General features: G+C 45.0%; 1 protein-coding gene and 1 long non-coding RNA gene across 3 annotated transcripts in view; one reads left to right on the top strand and one right to left on the bottom strand.

Moving 5' to 3' along the window:
- LOC133040564 (uncharacterized) overlaps positions 1-19794 on the bottom strand; it is a 74770-nt gene that overhangs the window by 38866 nt on the left and 16110 nt on the right. The gene's annotated exons all lie outside the window — the stretch shown is intronic.
- Positions 18709-19794, top strand: part of CADM3 (cell adhesion molecule 3) — a 32210-nt gene continuing 31124 nt past the window's right edge. For both annotated transcript variants that reach the window (XM_061120421.1, XM_061120419.1), the window contains exon 1: positions 18709-18925. In XM_061120421.1, coding sequence (XP_060976404.1) covers positions 18844-18925 — 82 coding nt within the window. In that variant the 5' untranslated portion in view covers positions 18709-18843. The remainder of the gene's footprint in view (positions 18926-19794) is intronic.

Below are 19794 nucleotides of genomic sequence, written 5' to 3'. Positions count from 1 at the left end.
AGTGTTCTACAGAGGACTGTTTATCAGACTGCCAGTCAAAATGTATAGCAGCATTTAAAGAAATGATAGGATAGGATGAGACAGGATGAAATAAAAAAAATACATCAGAGGGCATCACTGTCTAAAAGGACTATATATTGTTTCATAAAATTTTTGTTTTAGTTAGATGTACATGGATTTGTGTGAGTGTATGTGTTCTGGGGCATAGTAAAAACCAATTTTTTTCTGTGAGTTGTGGTCAAAAATACTACCCTAAAGGGTGCCTTTCTCTCTCCTCATATTTTCACCATGAATGATCTTAAACAGCACCACACCATATACTACCAACTATGAGCTAAAAATTCCCATACCCGTATCTGAAAGCCAGACATCTCACCTGAAAGCCAGATTGATATATTTGGCTGCCCTGAAATAGCCATCCCTATGTGACTCACAGGAATCTCAACTGTAAAATGTGCAAACCTGAGCTTACAGTTCCCCATCAATCTTCTGCTCTTCCTGTTCCACCTATCTAGCTAATGGGACTGCCTACTCATTTATTAATTTATTTATTCCACAGGCCCATAAATGCATACTATATACCAGGAAATGTGCTAGGCATTTGAGACACAGAGATCATGAAGATACTGTGTCTGCTCTGGATTATGGTGAGAAACAGAAAATAAACAGAATCATAAAACAAAAAAAGCTGAACGATTGTAGAGGTAGGTCCAGTGTGCTATAATATCTGAAAATATGGGCAAACTAATCCAGGCTGTGAGGCCTGAGTTTTCCAGAGCTGCAGACCTAATCTGAGTTTTAAAGTAAGAACTGTTGTTAATCAGAGCAAAAGAGGTTGGGGCCGGGAGAGTGTGTTGGGGAAACAGAAAGGAAGGCTCACTAAAGACTTTAGAGGGGAGAGAACAAGCAAATAGAAAGCTCTGCGTGTGATACGACAAGATATGAGGAGTTGCTTAAGTCCAAAGTCTCAGGCAGGGAATGACAAAGAATATGGTTAGAAAGACCACATCTTAGAGACCGTTAAATGTCATGTGAAAGGCCTCCGATTTTCATCCTGCAGCAGATGCAGAGGCAGTGAAAGGTTTTAAGTAAGGGAGAAACTATGACTTGATTTGCATTTTTGATAGATCACTCTGGATGTTGCATGGTAGATAGCTTCAAGAGGTCACAGCGAGGAGGCTGTGGCAGTCATCAAGGTAAGTTATGATGAGATCTGGACCCCAGAAATAGAACAGATTACACAACAGCAAATGGAAAGAAGAAGACTGATGTGATATATCCTGGGGAGAAGGAACAGACCATCAAGTCACTTAAGCTGGAAACATGGAGCCTGTCAGTGCTCCATTCCTCACCTTTATCTTCCAAATTTAATCAGCTGCTGAGTTCTACCAATTCTGCCTCTTCACTAGCTCTCAAATCTGTCCCTCACTCTCCATTATCACTGCTTTTAGTTCCTTTGTTTTCTTCTTTTCAAACCATGGCGATGTGAAAATGTGAATAACCCCTCACTTGTCTACCCGTAACCATCCCTTTTCCCCTCCCACCCATCTGCCATGCCACCAACCAGAGCAATTGTGATTTTTCTGGAAGGTGAAACCCTTCCATGTTCCCCTGTGGCCAGTTCAGTTCAGTTCAGTCACTCAGTCATGTCCAACTCTTTGCAACCCCATGGACTGCAGCACGCAGGCTTCCCTGTCCATCACCAACTCCCGGTGCTTACTCAAACTCATGTCCATCAAGTCGGTGATGCCATACAACCATCTCATCCTCTGTCGTCCCCTTCTCCTCCTGCCTTCAGTCTTTCCTAGAAGCAGGATCTTTTCCAATGAGTCAGTCCTTTGCATCAGGTGGCCAAAGTACTGGAGTTTCAGCTTCAACATCAGTCCTTCCAGTGAATATTCAGCACTGATTTCCTTTAGGATGGACTGGTTGGATTTCCTTGCAGTCCAAGGGACTCTCAAGAGTCTTCTTCAACACCACAGTTCAAAAGCATCAATTCTTTGGTGCTCAGCTTTCTTTATAGTCCAACTCTCACATCCATACATGACTACTGGAAAAACCATAGCCTTGACTAGACGAACCTTTGTTGGCAAAGTAATGTCTCTGTTTTTTAATATGCTGTCGAGGTTGGTCATAGATTTTCTACCAAGGAGCAAGCGTATTTTAATTTCATGGCTACAGTTACCATCTGCAGTGATTTTGGAGCCCCCAAAATAAAGTCTTTCACTGTTTCCATTGTTTCCCCCATCTATTTTCCATGAAGTGATGGGACCGAATGCCATGATGTTAGTTTTCTGAATGTTGAGTTTTAAGCCAACTTTTTCACTCACCTCTCACTTTCATCAAGAGGCTTTTGAGTTCCTCTTCGCTTTCTGCCGTAAGGGTGGTGTCGTCTGTGTATCTGAGGTTATTGATATTTCTCCCGCCACCTACAATCTGATCCCTGCCACTTTTGTCAATTCACTTGCTAATATTCTCTACCCCTACCCCCATGCCATGCCATGCCAAAGTACTTACAGTTCTCTATAATAGAAACCCAAAAAAGCTACCACCGCCAGCAAAGAAGCTGTTCAAATCCCATGCTAACACGCTTTGAGATGCAATGCTTCCTCTTTCGGGAAGGCCCTTCCCTTCTCCCCACCCTCACATCTTCCTGGAGGACTGTTTCCCTCCTGGAAGACTCAGCTCCGCAGTCTCATTTTCTGTCCCATTTCCCTGGCTTCCCCCACACCCCCAAGCAGACTGGATCACACCCATCTTCATGCAGCCTCGTGAAGATGGCTCTCAGAGCACTGAGCACACTGTATTGCAATTTTGTTCATGTCTGTCTCCTAAATCAGACGGTGAGCAACTGAGCTCCTTCTACCTCATCAGTCTGAGCAGTGTCTGGTACACGAGAGTTGCTCAATTTATATTTGTTGGGGGTGGGGGGGAATGAATAGACAAACAAATTGACTAGAACAGGTCCTCTGCCCCTCTTACCCAGAGATTGTTCCATAATATCACAATCATTTATTTTTATAATGGAACTATTAGATGGAAATCCTTAAAATGAGACCTAAGAACTGGAGACTTTTTCTGCTGTTCTACCTCCAAGGGTAGTTGGAGCATTCATCTTTCTCCAGAGTGCCAGTGTTTACATCCAGTCTACTGACTACTTCCTAGTAGATGGGTTCCCAGAAGCGTAAAGAACATAACTTAAAACAAAACTAATCTTCCTGCATTCCAAAATACGTCACGCCACAGAAACAGTCTCCTATCTCCACTACTTTGTTCCATGTTGCAGCATTTTCTAAGTCCATCACTCAAAACCCCACACTGAGAGCGGCCCCTGCCTTCTGACTCTCGGCCCTTCCGTCACCAACACCAAACTCAGAGTCTCCTTTCCATTTCCAACAGCATCGCCCAACTCAGGACTGTCTGATTTTGTTCCTGGGTTTCTAAATCAGCTTTGAATGACCTTCTTTAGAATAAGCTCTAAAAATAATTCAGAATCTGAAATCTCACTCCCATCCTCCCAAATAATGATTCTCCAAGTTTAATACGTGTTTGAATAATAGGGGCACTCATCAAGTGACTACTATGTGCCAGGCACTATTCAAAGCACTTTAAGTAGATTAATTTATTTAAGCCTCACATCACACAACCCTAGGGGATATGTACTACTATTATCTGTATTTTCCATTCAAGGAGAATAAAATATTGAGAGGTTAAGCATCTTGCCCAAGGATACACAGCCAGTAAGTACCTATGCATTTACATTAACACACATTTTCACATGTTATATGTGAACTATAACATATGCAAGCATGTCTTTTTAGGTTTCTCTCTTACTTTACACAATAGGGATAACAATATGTGTATTATCTTTGCATTTCCTCTTAATAATACATCTTGGTTATCTTTCCTTGTTGGTACATATAAATTCACCTCATTCTTTTTAACTGTTAAATGTTATTACAAAGTATGACTATAGCGTAATTTATTTGACCAATTCACTCTTGATGGATATTCAGATTATTTTCCATTTTCCACTACTGCAATCAATGATGTGATTCTTGTACATAAATCATGGCACTCATGTGAATAGATCTACAGCACAGGTTGGTGGAAATAGCACTACTGGTATTTCCATTTTTAATTTTGATACATCCTGACAAAATATCTGCAAAAAGACTGCACCAATTTACATTCTTACTAACAATAAACAAAGGTACCTGTTTTCCCAAATGCTTGCCAACACTGGATATTTTCCATCATTTTAATTTTTAAAAATCTTAGATTTCTTTGTTGCTTTATCTTGTATTTCTCAAAATTCACATGGAGCAGATCTTTTCAGATGTCTATTGGACAACTATACCTTTTCTAAAAATTCCTACTCATACCCTTTGTGTAATTTTCTACTGAACTGTCTTTTACATGTATTTATTGAATATTCTGCATAATATCCATTTAAAACTTGGCTATGTTATAATTAAATTATCACAATCTGTAACTTACTTTAACATTTTGCCTTAATGGCATCTACAAAATATACCAGCTTTTAAAAATCATACAGTAACCTTCTGTATAGCACAGGGAACTCTGCTCAATATTCTGTAATACTGAGAGATGGGGAAAAAACTTGAAAAATAATAGATATATGTATACATATAACTGACTCACTTTGCTGTACCTGAAATTAACACAACATTGTAAGTCAACTATAGCCAATATAAAATAAAAATGTGAAAAAAAGAGGGAAAAAGAAAATAAAAATCATATAAACTAGCCTGTCCTTCCTTTTAGAGATTGTGAGTTTGGGGGTCTTACATAGGAAGGTCCTTCCCACTCTGAGACTAAACATACTTTCTATAGATTTTAACAATGTCTTTTAGTTTTGTTTTATTTATAAAATTTAGCATGTCAGTCCATCTGAAATTTAGTTTTGTATATGCATAAGGAAGAGCTTGAGCCCACCCCAACTGTCAAATAGATATCAAACTATTATAATGCCAGTCATTAAATAGTTGAATCCCTGGGCACTGATTAGAAGTATAGTGTACAACATAGTGTATTATTCCTCATACACTAAATTCTCATATTGGTTTGTGACCACTACGCTCTCTCTCGTTCCTTGAAACTATCTGCATATTTCTATGTCAATGCCTCAACATTTTCACTGATACAATTTTTTTCACGTTTTTTTTTTTTTTTAATTTATTTTTAACTGGGGGACAATTGCTTCACAATGTTGTGTTGGTTTTTGCTGAACAAGAACACGAATCAGCCATAATCATACAGGTATCACCTCCCTCCCGTGCCCCCCTCCCCTCTCCTCGGCCCACCTCTCCAGGTCAGATACAGACAATGACTTGTGGGCACAGTGGAGCAAGCAGGCTGAACGGAGAAAGTAGCCTTGACTTTCATACACCACCACGTGTAAAACAGACAGCTCCTGAGAAGTTACTGCTACAATTTTAAAGTAACTTAAGGACAGTGGGAAGACCCACTATCACCTTTCCACATGTTTTTTAAACATCGTGGGTATTCCAGACTTTATTTTCCAATGGATTGTTAGAACTAATCAATCAGGTCCCATAAAACAAAACATTGGAAGTTAGCATGGGACTGCACTGAATTTGCAGATTCAGAGGGGAACAGAGTTAACATCTCGGCTGCACTGAATCTGAGGATTAATAGCAATTCAATCACATAACATTCTGCTTCAAAAAATTTTGCCACTGACATCGGGATAAAGATAAAACTCTTCAGTGTCTGATTTTCACATCCTAGCCTCCCAAATTTGGCTTAAAATCACCTCACTGAATTTATTTCCCTTTATTCTTATCCACAAAGTTTCTCTAACAAAGAGTGTACTTGTCTGTCTCCTAAGTAATCCTTCATTACCTTTGCTAGGCATGCTTTGCAACTAGAAGAGAGAGAAAGCAGATATATCCTTTGTCTACACACCCTCCCTCTGAAGCACTGGCTTTGTGGGTCTATCTGAGGTTTACCATCAGCCTTCAGCAAAGCAAGCATAGGTGTATTCTCTCTTATTAAAATGCTCTGATGTTAAAAAAAAAAATAAAAATAAAAAGCTCTGATGTTGAGGGCAAAAAGAAGGGATTTCTATGATTAAGTAACCTATGGCAACATACTACTCCTTCAGCATTCCTAGTCAAAGAACGTGGTGTCGAACAGGACAGCAGATAACAGGATCCAAAACGTGAAGAGGTCTTGTGTGCTTCAGAGGTCTAAGTTGCTTCAGTCATGTCCAACTCTTTGTGACCCTATGGACTGTAGCCTGCCAGGCTCCTCTGTCCACGGGATTCTGCATGGACAAGAGGGAACATGTCTCCGTGGACATGTTCAGTCGTTCAGATAACAGAAAATGAAATGGTCAGATGGCATCAGCGACTCAGTGGACATGAGTTTGAGCAAATTCCTGGAGACGGTGAAGGACAAGGAAGCCTGGTGTGCCACACTCCATGGGGTCACAAAGAGTCGGACACGACTTAGCGACTGAACACATCCATGGAGACATGTTCCCATGTCCATGGAGAATCCCATGGACAGAGGAGCCTGGCAGGCCACGGTCCATACAGTTCATACAGATCAGTCCATATAGTTCCCCTGATCCTCCAGGGGAACCTTCCTGACCCATGGATCGAACCTGCATCTCTTATGTCTCCTGCATCCGCAAGTGGGTTCCTTACCACTAGGACCACCTGAGACGCCCTCGAAGAGGTCTTACTGGCACCCAAACTTGAAACATTCAGGATACATTTCCCACAGACTCTCTGACGAGAGGAGATGAATATTGAAACGCATCAGAAGAGGTTAGAAGAACTAAGATAGTAGTACCTGAAGAGAAAAGACTGAAGTTAAACTGGAAAATGCTTCCGAGGAGCTGGGAGCCAGTTGAGCCAAGAGTCTGGCAAGAGCCTGCATTACAGCAAAGCAGCCGCAGAGAGGGAGCAGAGGACCAGGAATGGCGAGGGGTCAGGGTGACCACACGAGGGCAGCAGAGAGCAAGCTAAACAAGCGCTCTGGGTAAGCGTGAGCAGGTTATTGGAACCAAACGAGTCCGTGTGCCCAAAGTTATGGTTTTTCCAGTAGTCATGTACTAATGTGAGGGTTGGACCACAAAGAAGACTGAGTGCCAAAGAACTGATGCTTTTGAACTGTGGTGCTGGAGAAGACTCTTGAGAGTCCCTTGAACTGCAAGGAGATCCAACCAGTCCACCCTAAAGAAATCAACCCTGAATGTTCATTGGAAGGACTGATGCTGAAACTGAAGCTCCAATATTTTGGCCACCTGATGCAAAGGACTGACTCATTGGAAAAGACCCTGATGCTGAGCAAGACTGAAGGCCGGAGGGGAAGGGGACGACAGAGGACGAGATGGTCAGATGGCATTACCAAGTCAATGGACATGAGCTTGAGCAAATTCCTGGAGATGGTGAAGGACATGGAAGCCTGGTGTGCTGCAGTCCATGGGGTCGAAAACATTTCAAACACAACTTAGTGACTGAACAACAACCTAGACCCAAAAAGCGCTTTCTATTCAGACAGTGGGCACATAGCAAGATTGTATTGCACAGCAGGTAGAACAGAGAAATATTCCTCACACATCTGCACTAAGGTGAAGGGCACAGAGAAAGGTAATAACGGGGGCTGAATTCTTAGCTCGGAGTTTTGCTTAAATGTCTTCATTTAATCTTGATGACAAGATGGAAAATAACAAAGTGGAACGCTTAACAAGTGAAAAGACTGATCTCAAAGGAAGTGGCCCAGTTGACATTCAAGCCCAGGAAAGTCCAACTTCCAAAGCCACGCTTTGTCCTGCACTACTCTATAAGAAGTCAGGAATGGCTCCTTGCAGCTGGACCCAGAGCCTGCTTAACTTCCTTAGAAAAGCACACGCAGCCACTCCTGGCCTCCTTCATCCACACCACACTAACCAGGGTTTCGGGTGGTGAGAGGTAGTGGGGGCACTAGTCCACAAAGAAGCCTTCGGACTGGAATCTCTGCTGGCAAATCTCATCAGGTGTCACCTGGCAAAGGAATGCTACTGGAGGGGAAGCAAGCTCTGGAATTCCAGGGCTTAGAAAGGTCTTAGGACCAACATGGATCACAAGTGATCATGAGTCAGCCAAGGAAGACAGCTTAAAAAATCAAGGAGAGCAGAAAAATATACAAGAGAACCTAGACTAGTGTCTCATGTTCAACTCATAATCATCAGGCATAGCCTCTCTTACCTACTGGGACCTGTTCTGAACTCAACTATCTGAGAGGAAAGAATCAGGGAAGAGGCTCTAAAATGATAAAGGAATTGGCAGAAGGTTAAGAATTAGGACACTTTACCTGACATATAGGAGGTTGAGGGGCAATTTAATAACAGTGTTGCAGCCTCTAGAGAAACATGTCATAAAGGCTAGGAAAGAGAAAGAGATGTCTTCTTTCATGAACCAGAGGGAAAAGCCTTATATGAGAGTAGGAGGTTCTTGATTGTAAAATCAATGTGTCAAATGAAGGAATGTGGACGCTCTTCTCCAAATGTGATGAAGGAGAGAGTCCTCTTTCATGAATTCATTCAAACAACATTTAATAAGCACTGATTATGTGGCAAGCAACCTAATGTGCAACATCCTTTCAGTTTCTGACAACACAACTTGGCATTCAATTGACAGGGTTTCTTTCCTCATGAAGCTTGTATCTACTGGGAGAAGGAATACAGACAACAAATAAACCAATGATAGATTATTTTTTAAAAATAGCAGAAAATGCTAACTGATCAGAGAAGGAATCCACTTCAGTATTCTTGCCTGGAAAATCCCATGGACAGAGGAACCTGGTGGGCTACAGTCCAAAGGGTTGCAAAGTGTCGGACACGACTGACAACTGAACAGAGAAGCTAATAGATTACAAGGGAATGGGAAGGCTTCTCTGAGGAGGAGATATTCAAACTGAGATGTGCAAGCAAGAGCAGAGAGGAAAGTTTAAGATCAGGAGGACCAGCCAGTGCAAAGGATTAGGGTGGGCATGAGCTTGGTTGTGAGAGATGCAAAAAGGACAGCCTGGGAGTGACAGTGTGGCCAAAAGGTAATCCGAGGTCAGAGACGTCGGCAAGGGGCGGATTGCCGAGGGTTTTATAAACAAGGTTAGCCATCACTGGGAGGAAGAGTCGAGGAAATTATGTGTTGAAAGATTCAATGATATGTTTTGGTTTTATAACTTAACACAATAGACTATTTACAGATAGGGTCTGCTCAGGAACTAGTGAGTTCCTTGTAAGGACCCACAAGCTGTGGTGTGCTGTTTCTCAGGGATGTCAGGACTGAGGCAGCATCTGGGAGCACTTACTTACTAACAGTGAGGTCAGGAATTTTTATTATTACCCTATGGAAGGAGAAACTCCAGGATACCTGTATTATTTTTAACCAGTGCCCCCACCTCAAGGCTTCCTTGATATCAGGACTTCCCTGATTGCTCAGTTGGTAAAGAATCCACTTGCAATGCAGGAGATCCCAGTTCGATTCCTGGGTTGGGACGATCTGCTGGAGAAGGGATAGGCTACCCACTCCAGTATTCTTGGGCTTCCCTTGTGGCTCAGCTGGTAGAAAATCCTCCCTCAATGCGGGAGACCTGGGTTCGATCCCTGGGTTGGGAAGATTCCCTGGAGAAGGGAAAGGCTACCCACTCCAGTATTCTGGCCTGGAGAATTCCATGGGCTGTATAGTCCATGGGGGTCACAAAGAGTCGGACATGACTGAGTGACTCTCACTTCACTTTCCACATAAGTCCTATGATCAGGCACAGGTGGGTGTATTGGTTTCTCTGGATGACCAAGAACTCCATCAGTTAACGTGTAACTTGTAGGAAGTTATCAAATTTCCTGAGCCTCATTCTTCACCTGTAAAATGGGAATGCCAATACCTACAAGATGTAGGGCTATACATGAAGCCTGAGTGACATAAGCATATAAAAAGCGTCAGGCGCTTAGGAAGCACTCCACGGATATTAAAGGACAGTGTGACTAGACACCCTTCAGTATCCACAAGGGACTGGTTCAAGGCCCCCGCCCCCACCCCCAGGATCCCAAACCTGCAGATGCTCACGTGCCTCACAGGTGGCCCTCCGTGTGGTCAGGTTCCACATCCTCCCATACAGAAGGCTAACTGTATGTTTGTTGGAAAAATTCCACCTGTAATTGAACCAGGGCAGTTCAAATCTGTGTTGTTCAAGGGTCAACTGTACATGAACTCCATGCATGAATGAAAAGCTAAATATATACATCCAATTCATTCTCTGCAATCCTGTTTTGAGCCTGCAATGCTCCTTACCACCAGCAGAGAGCCCAGATCTCAGAGAATGGAGGGGAGATCTGGTACCAAAACCCAGCCTCTACCCTCTGCCTCCTACTTAGCCTTTCCTCTTCCCTCCTGTTCAACTGGCCTAGCTATTCAGACTCATGACTACCCCATCCCTTCCCACCCCTTCCTTCCCCGAAAACGGAAAAGAGCATGCTCAACTTTCCTTCCTCTCCAGTCTGGCCTGGAGGTGACCCCAACTGCTTGCTGGGGAGATGGTCTGAGTAATGGCTGCTCTTAAGTGCAGGCTGTTTCTGCCAGGAACTGTGTATGGAGACCAACCTCAACCCAGTTTGTCTGGATTTTTCCAATTTTAGCACTGAAAGTCCTAGAAAATGCATCTGGCAAGCTGGGATGGCTGGTCAGGGTACCTAACCTCTTCTGTATACAACTTAACGTTGCTTGGCGCCACTGCTTGGGTCTGTAGGCGCCACAGCATTGTCTGCGCATTGTCTATATGTTGACGCCTGGTCCAACTACAGTAGCCTGGGGTTATCTCCACACTACCTATAGGATCAGACAAGGCCACACTCAGTGGGTCCTACTCAATGTCATGGAGCTGGATCTGTGGTCCCCAGAATGGTCAGGCTTCTGAATCAAATGATGCGTATCCTCCAGTCCACCCATCCACTATGGCCGGAGTTATTACTCTAAAATGCAAATCTGGCCCTGACATTTCCCTGCTAAAACCCTTCAATGACACTTTGTCATCAGGATAAATAGCTATCTCCAGCATAAATTCCCTTCACAATCTAGCCACAACAGACTATTCTGTTTCCTGCTTTTGGATATGCTGTTCCCTTTCGTAATACCTTTCATCCTTTTTACAGTTGGCCAACTCCCAAGTCATTGATTAAGGTTTTCTATAAATTTAATCCCTGCCTCCTCCCTGATTCTAAGATGCCGTATCTATCATTGCACTGTAGCACTTATCACATGGTATAGTAATTCTGCATTTGCTTATCTTTCCTACTGGACTGACAGTGCCTTGAAGGTGGGTTTCATGCCTTACATATTTTTGTATTCTCTAGAAGCCAGCTCTAGACATGGCATTTTAAAACATTCACTCTTACTTTATGATTCTAAAAAGTAAGCTACTAGTGTCAGTTTGGTCTTTATCATCATGAACTTCACATCCATAAGTATTATCCTATCCCTGACCCTTGCATTATTCCTCTTAAATAAGATGAGGCTCACAACCAGGGTGGGAATTGCAGATGGGGTAAGAGCATTCATTGATAATTTTGTTTTGTAATTATAAAAATAAAACCTGGGTTTATAGATTTTTTTTTTTTATAGACCAAACAGGACAGCTGGGTCAAAACAGCCACTTTCAACTAGCATTGTGCACTGCACATAAAAATTCAATAAACTATAAATGCATGATATAAACTATAAATGCAATAAACTATAAATGAATGATAAAAGAGTTCTATTTTGGACAAATGATTTTTTTGTCTTCTTATACTTAAGTGTGACTATAAAATGACAAAACCTTTATTTTATTTTGTTTGTACTAACAAATAGATCAGAATGCCACTGCTCAGAAATTTTCTAGGACTCTGGGAACTGCCTTCAGAACCAACATATTAGTCAACCTTTAAGCCATTTACTATTACTTAGTAGGCAACTCTTGTATTACCCAACATGAACTGTCACTTATCCATAAGGCTTGGATCCCAAAGGCCTTTGGCTATTTTCAAAATTAAAAGCTAACCTCCAAGGATGAAAATTTTCCACAACTGAGGATATGCAAAAGGAAATGGCAGGCTCTAAGTCAGTTCCAAGAATTACAAAATGTTATCTTAAATAAGTGGATGAAAATATGTGATTTAGAGGCATTCACCTAACTTGGGACACACTGTATCTATATGAACACATACAAATTCAGGGAGTACACCAACGAAATCAAATTATATACATGTTTGTGTTTCTGGAAAAAAAAAAACTGATCAAGCCTCTGTGTTTGTAAATACATCACTGCAGTTTAATTCAGTAGGATGAACTGGGAAGCAACTATTTTTCTCTTTCTAAGCTAAGCACTGGGAATAATAAGATTCATGAAATATCATTCTTGCCCTCAGTGAGCTCACAAAAGGGAGAAACATGTAGACAAACTATCACAACCCAGGGAAAAGGTGTAACCGTGGAAGGATATATTCAATACAATGGTAGTACCTAGCAAGGAGTGATTAGCTCTGTATAGGAGGCTTCACAGAGTCAACGACACCTAATCAAAGTTTGGATGAATAAACACAAGCACAAGTTTCATCAGGCTTAATGAGATGGGCAATCCAGGTATAGAAAATAGTATGTGCAAGGATGCTGAGGCATGAAACAACACAGAGTGTTCGGGAAATTACCAGCCATTTGATGTTGCTGGGACACAGAAGGTAAGGGGAGGGATGCAGAGATCTTTCGTTGGAGAGGCTACAGATATCCGTGTAACCAAAATGTGAATTTTTGTTTGTGGATGATTATGTGTGTCTACTGTCTTTCCAATATACATCAATCAGCCTCCAGCAGAAGCAATAGTGGCACACATACTTATTACCCGATTTTATTTTTGCCTGAATTTATCACATAGAAGTTCCCAGGTCTCTGCTCATATTTGTTCTATTCCCTTATTATGCTCTCCCCTTTTACTCATTCCCCCCCATTTGCTAGCTACCTTGCTCCTTTCCCCCTTGTATAGTCTCCTCCCATATCGATCTGAGTCCGTCTATAGTCTTATAGGTCATCCTCCTTTCTAATATCAAGCAACTCCCCTTCTCGCCTTTAGAACAAAACTCATATGACCTCTTCTCTAACAAGCCTCCCTGGCTAAGTCTAGTGGTGAAAAATTGACGCTGTGTAGTAAGACAAATCTGTCTTGGAAACCTGTGTGTCTCATTCAACCTCTTTGTGATTCTGGCTTCTCTGGGCCTTGCTGTCCTCATCTGTAAAATAGGGGTAAAGGCACACTGCATGGGGAACTTGTGAATATTAAAAAGGACAAAATGTAAAGAGTTTAGCATGGAACCTGGCAGATCATTAGCCTTTAACAGTTATTGTTCACGGTAAATTCAAATTGTCTAGAGAGCTTCATGCCTAAGTCACGTGCATATATATGGTGATTTCATTGGTAGGTGCTTATTTTGACTTTAAGTGCTTTCCGGATGCGCTGTGGGAGGTAGGACTGCAGTGCTGCAAAACCCCAATGGGAACAATGCCCCCAGGGGTGGCTCAGTAGGAAAGTCTGGTGTGGAGAGAAGCCTTTTCCTTGGCTTGGTTCTTTCCATCACTTGATTACTTTAACTCTATAAACACGTGACTTTAATGCTTTAAAGTGGCAGTGGGGTTTCTGGGCAGGAAGAATTGGGGCTTTTTGTTGGCTTGCTTGGTTTCTATTTTATACCACTATTTATTTTTTTTAAGCTTAACTAATAATATACTCTCAAGACATTCAGTAATTTAGAAGTTATTCAAGTCAAAATTAGTTAGGATTTTAGGAAAAGCTCAATCAGAAAGTATTTGTTAGCAGAAAGAGAAATGAACATCAACAGTGGGCTCGGATTCACTGTTTACAAATTACATAATCTCATTAAACCTTTGTTTCCTCATATCTGTAATGCAGCTAATAATCTCAACCACATTAGGGTGTTTCAGGTATTAAATGACATACCGTGTAAGTAAAGTACCCAGTGCAAAGTCTGGCGTACAAGAGATTCTCAAAAAAATGGTAGGTGCTTAGTCATTCAGTTGAGTTCGACTCTTTGTGACCCCGTAGACTATAGCCCACCAGGCTCCTCTGTCCATGGGGATTATCAGGCAAGAATATTGCCATGCCCTCCTCCAGGGTCTTCCCAACCCAGGGATTGAACCCAGGTCTTCTGCATTGCAAGCAGATTCTTTACCAGCTGAGCTACCAGGAAAGCTTCCCCCACCCCCCTCCCCCCCAAAAAATGGTACCTGTGATCATTTTTATTGTGAACAAGTTGCTGTCCCAAATTGGTGGCTTACAACAGGTTAGAATTAAGATGCTGCTTAAAATTAACAATTAAATTGGAGTTGGTATTAGGATTAGTAGTTAGAGTCTATAAAAGATTAGGGTTAGGGTTGAAATTGGAATTCAATTAAGGTTAGAATTAAAACACATACAAAAGTTTTTATTAAGGATAGGGTTAATTAAAACAGGATAATAGAAATAAGAAGCAGTATGAGGAATCCTGGTTTACTTGGGTGGGAGATTAAAGAGGAAAGTAAATGTGGAAACCTGTGTAGAATTTACTGATAAAGAAAAAGTCATACAGAAGCCAAGGGTTAGAGGGCAAAGCAGAACTGAGCCAGGGTTCGGAGTCTTTTTCCTGCAGGTGCTGTCACGCCCCTCCTAGATGAATATGTAGTATTCACCCCACTCAGGCCAAGTTCCCGCCCTCCTCCCTCCCCAAGAGGCTCCACGTGGGGAAAGGAATGCCCAGGGCCCACACAGCTGCATCCAGCCCAGAAGCTTGCCAGTGCCGCATTCCTCACCCCCAGCCACCCAGGCTACTGCTGAGTGGACAAGGGCACCCGGGAGCCAGCGCTCGCCCTCCCTCCACTCCCCTTCTCTGCTCCCCTCAGTTTTCACTGGTGACCAGCTCTCGAATCCCACAGACAACCCACTCCAGACTCTGTGCAAGTCTCTGGGAAACACTGATTGTATATCATAGCATTTTAGAGTGAAAAGTAACCATAGAGATCACAATGCAACATGGATACCTTTATTTCACCTGTTTTCGGGCTGAGGATAATCCTTGTAGTTCAGGCTTTCTTTGTAAAACTCTATTCCGAGTGAACGGGGTGCCTGTAAGAGGCTGGGTGCCCAGGGACAAAAGGCATTAGGGTTGTTAGAGGTAAGGAGCTATTCCAAATGGGTCCATCTGCCTCTGCAGGAGACGTGACCCGTTCACTCTGGGAGAGGCAGGAGTGAGAATTCCGCAAAGTGGACGCTCCCAGAGAACAGCGATTCTCCTGTCCCTCCTGCTCCCATGGGTATGTCTGCCTTGTTCATCCAATACTGCAACCCCTCTACCCCACAGCCGGGTGAACACAGAAGTCACCTAAGTCCTCCGTGTTTCATTCTCTTTATCTGTTCAACAAGGGGTCATCACTAGGTAATCTTGAAGGTCCCTTACAATTCTAATACTCTTTTATCCTGTATTTCTAAAAGCCAGTGACTGCTTCCTATTCCCAGACCCTAAAGTGCTGCCAAGATGATGCTGATGATGCAGAAAAGAGAGAAGGATCTAGTAGGAAAAGAGCATTCCAGAGTCTCATTTGCTCATGCTTAATACTCTCCACAAAAGCTCTCCCCCTCTCCTCCCACCCTTGGTTCTCTTCCCTTGCAGTTACAGTAGAGGGTGGGGCCAGACCAGCAGAGTCATTAGAGAATTAAAGGACAGGCAGAAGCGGATCAGCAGAGCAGCAGATGGAAAAGGTGATTAGTTACAGAAGCTTGGGACCTAATCCTACATCCTAGCATCCCAATCCCACCCATCCCCACCCTCACTCCCCCCAACACTAACCTGTCCTCTCTTAATCCCACTTAGATGATCTTTCAAACTTCTAGCTCCAAAGATAATACTCTTTATCCATCAAGACTCTTTAACTAGGATAGCATGATTCTTCTCTGAAGCTTCATTCTCTCTTTGAAAACACACCCACTCGTTCCTTTTTGCTGCATGACTAAATTCACGCCAACCTAATCCCACCTTAGTCAGAAGGTCCATTTTCCCTGTATCTTCCCTCCTGCCTATCCCACAGCACAGCCTCTCCTCTTTCTTATACCAGGTGTCCTTATTGTATCTTTCAAGCACACTTCCCCTTCCATCTCTGACTCAGAGATTTCAGGGTATCAGAGAACCCCCAGGGAGACAGAGAACCCCAATGCAGCAGGACAGTTTGGAGTCACTGAGATGAGTCAAGGCAGGCAAGTCAGACAATCCAAGGTGGTCAAAAACTGTCTTATAAATAATTCTTAATAACCACCCAGACACTCAAGAAATGTTCAAGAGGTAGGCAGAGCTCTTCTCCCAGAAACCACAGGTAAACTTCACAGTGAGAAGAAAAACAGAGGGGCAGCTTTCTGGCTATCCTTAAGGGTCTTCCTGGAGAATATTCTCTCTTGTCCTCTCCACCAGTGACTAACATTGATATAGAGCTTTACTGATTACAGAGTACATTCCACATCCTTGTTCCCTGGTGGCTCAGAGGTTAAAGCATCTACTTGCAATGCTTGAGACCCAGGTTCGATCCCTGGGTCGGGAAGATTCCCTGGAGAAGGAAATGGCAACCCGCTCCAGTATTCTTGCCTGGAGAACCCCATGGATGGAGGAGCTGGTAGGCTACAGTCCATGGGGGTCTCAAAGAATCAGAGACGACTGAGCGACTTCACTTTCTTTCCACATCCTTGTCCTTGAGTTACTAGGTGACAGAGACATTAAGTCCATCACAGACAGCTGCAAAAACTGCCTGAGAGGGGGAAAGATTACTCAAACATTAAAGATTAGCATGGTGATGCACAGCCAGTGCAGAGAGGGGATGGACCCAGAAGTTAGAAGACAGGCACCCAAATCTCTCATCTAGAGACAAAACTGGCCTCCTGGGATTGGTGTTGTTCTGTTGCTAGGTTGTGCCCAACTCTTTGTGACCCCATGAACTGCCCTGTCCTTCACCATCTCCCACAGTTTGCTCAAACTCACGTCTACGGAGTCAGTGATGCCATCTAACCATCTCATCCTCTATCGTCCCCTTCTCCTCTTGCCCTCAATCATTCCCAGCATCAGGGTCTTTCCCAATGAGTCAGCTCTTCAAATCAGGTGGCCAAAGTATTGGCACTTCAGTGTCAATATCCAATGAATATTCAGGGTTGATTTCCTTTAGGATTGACTGGTTTGATCTCTATAGTCCAAGGGGCTCTCAAGAGTCTTCTCCAAGACCACAATTCAAAAGCATCAATTCTTTGGTGTTCAGCCTTTTTTATAGTCCAACTCTCACATCCATACATACTACCCAAGACTAGAGGGCATTTCAAAAATCATATTATTCCATGTCCTGGCCAACACTTGTGTTTTCTACTATTGTCAGTCTAATCATACCCTTTGAATCTCAACTGCACCTGTGTAATAAGGATCGTACCAAATACTTTCTAAAAAATACTCATACACATAAAATTCTTTGACTCAGAGATCCTAAAATTTAGGAGTGTATACCTAAGAGGTAAGCTGGAGCAAAACTGACTCAGGAGGGTCTCTTTCTGAGATCTACCAAGACTCTTCCAGAGATCTTCAATCACAATTAAAAAAAAAAAAAAGAAAAAGCAAACCCCAGGGGCTTGGAACTCTTGAGCCAAGAGCAAGTACAGACACCCTGCTTCTCTCATTCATCTTATATGTGGCCTCAGGGGCAAGAACTGCTTTAGCCACAGAAGGTCCTTAAGAGAGTAGCTTCCTGAGAATCTGTAGATCAGACCATTCTCCTAGAATCGTACTCACTAAAACTTGAAAAAGGAAGGACAAGATCCTCTGAACTATAAAGAAGGAACACATTGGAAAAGGTTGGGAGTAAAGTCAGGGAATAGGAAGGATTAAGGGGGAAAACCACTGAGTTGCTTTGTAGGCTGCTCAGTTCGGCAGAATCTGAAGGGAAATCGCTGTTTTTAGACTGGGAGCAATTTCTTTGAGGGATTGAGGGAAGTGTTGATTCCCATGGCCTGGGGGCTTGCTGGAAGATGCCTTTCAAAGGAAATTGCCTGGGGCCACAAATTGTTGCTGGACGTCCAAGTAGGGGCTCTTTCGTCAGAGGAACTAGGGATGTTAGTGCTTTGGAAAAAGACCAGGGTAACTGGTTACCCATTGCAGAGATGTCCCTGGGCACACTGTTGATAGGGGCACCCTAGGGGCATCCCACTCCTGGGGATCCCCAGTTGCCAAAGGAAGGAGGGCGGGGCTGGAAGCTCTCGGGCGAGTGGGCACGCCCTTGCCCAGGCCTGCAGTGGCAGCTCCCGCCAGCTGGCCCAAGGCCCTGCCCGACTCCCCTCCCTCCACCCCAAGGCTAGGAGGGGTGGGCGCCGGGTCCCACTGCTGAGCCAGCTCGCTCCCTCTGCTCCACGCCCGAGCCGGGCTGGTGGAGCTCCCGGGGGAGAGGGTGGAAGGCACCACGACGGCGCGGAGGGGGTGCGGCAGGCGAGGGGGGGTGGGGAATGCGGCAGCCGGTCCCCCCCGCGACCAGCCCAGCCCCCCGTCACCCCCCCTCCACCTCCAACCGAATGGTTTGCTCCGAGCGCCCTATTTAATCCCCGCGACTGCAGCAGCGCCGGCTCCCTCCCGGTCCCCGCCTCGGCCCCGGGCTCCGAAGCGGCTCGGGGGCGCCCTTTCGGTCAGTGGCGTCGTCTACCCCTCTCCCCAGCACCAGCCCCCAGGGACCCAGGCTCGCCAGCGCCCTGCCAGGGAGCCGGCCGGGAAGCGCGATGGGGGCCCCTTCCGCCCTGCCCCTGCTCCTGCTCCTCGCCAGCTGCTGGGCGCCCGGCGGGGCCAACCTCTCCCAGGACGGTGAGTGAGGGAGGGGGCGGCGCCAGGGGAGGTGGGGAGGGGCCGGGGCGGGGGCTCCGACCGGCCGAGGGGGCGGAGGGAGCCCGCCGGCTTTGTTTGCACGCGGGGGTTCGAGTCGCCAGCCGCTCCTGACAGCCTGTGCCTGCCTCCGAGCATCCGCGTCTCTGTGGACCGCGGGGTGTGCCGCGCGTTCCCCCCTTGCACACCGTCCGGCGTGTCTGCGTGTGGAGCCGGGGGCCTGGGTCTGCTCCGGGCCGCCCGGGCTCTGGGTCTGCCGCGGCCCGGGTGCGTCTGGGTGTGCGCGTCTGTGTTGCTGTCTGGCTGCGTTTCTGTGTCAGGATCTGTGTGTATGTCTGTGTCCGTGTGTGCTGGGGGCGGAGTGAGATTCGTCGCTGCTTCAGTCAGGGCGTGTGTCGGCTGTTTGTGTGTGTGTGTGTCTGGAGGGGCTGGGTAGCCAGTGCGCGCCCCTGAACTGATGTATGCAAACATTCCCGCTCCCCCGGCCGCCCCCCACCCGCGGCGGAGCTCCGAGTGGGCAGGGAAGGGGGCCTGGGTGAGGCTGCGGAGGGGGGCGTGGGCAAGGAAGCGGGGGGCTTCTCTCTGGAGCAAAACAACAACACTGGGCGGAGGGGGCCCGCGCATGGCAGGGTCCCCGACGGCGGCAGAAGCTGGGGAGGAAGCCCAGACGGGAGCGGAGGAGGGGGAGTCGCGGGGGGAGACTGGGCAAAAGCAAGACTGAAGATATTTGGGAAGGAGGAGGCATGGAAAACCCAAAGCTTTCCTGGGCTGAGAACTGATTATCCGAATTGGAGGTAAGGTGTCTCGCCTAGCCCCCTCTGCTTCAGTCAGGAACTAAACCTGCTTGGGTT

Source organism: Dama dama, chromosome 20 (genome assembly GCF_033118175.1).
Source record: "Dama dama isolate Ldn47 chromosome 20, ASM3311817v1, whole genome shotgun sequence".
NCBI lineage: Eukaryota > Metazoa > Chordata > Mammalia > Artiodactyla > Cervidae > Dama > Dama dama.
Note: the sequence above shows the minus strand (reverse complement) of the source record. Positions and strands in the feature narration are given on the sequence as shown.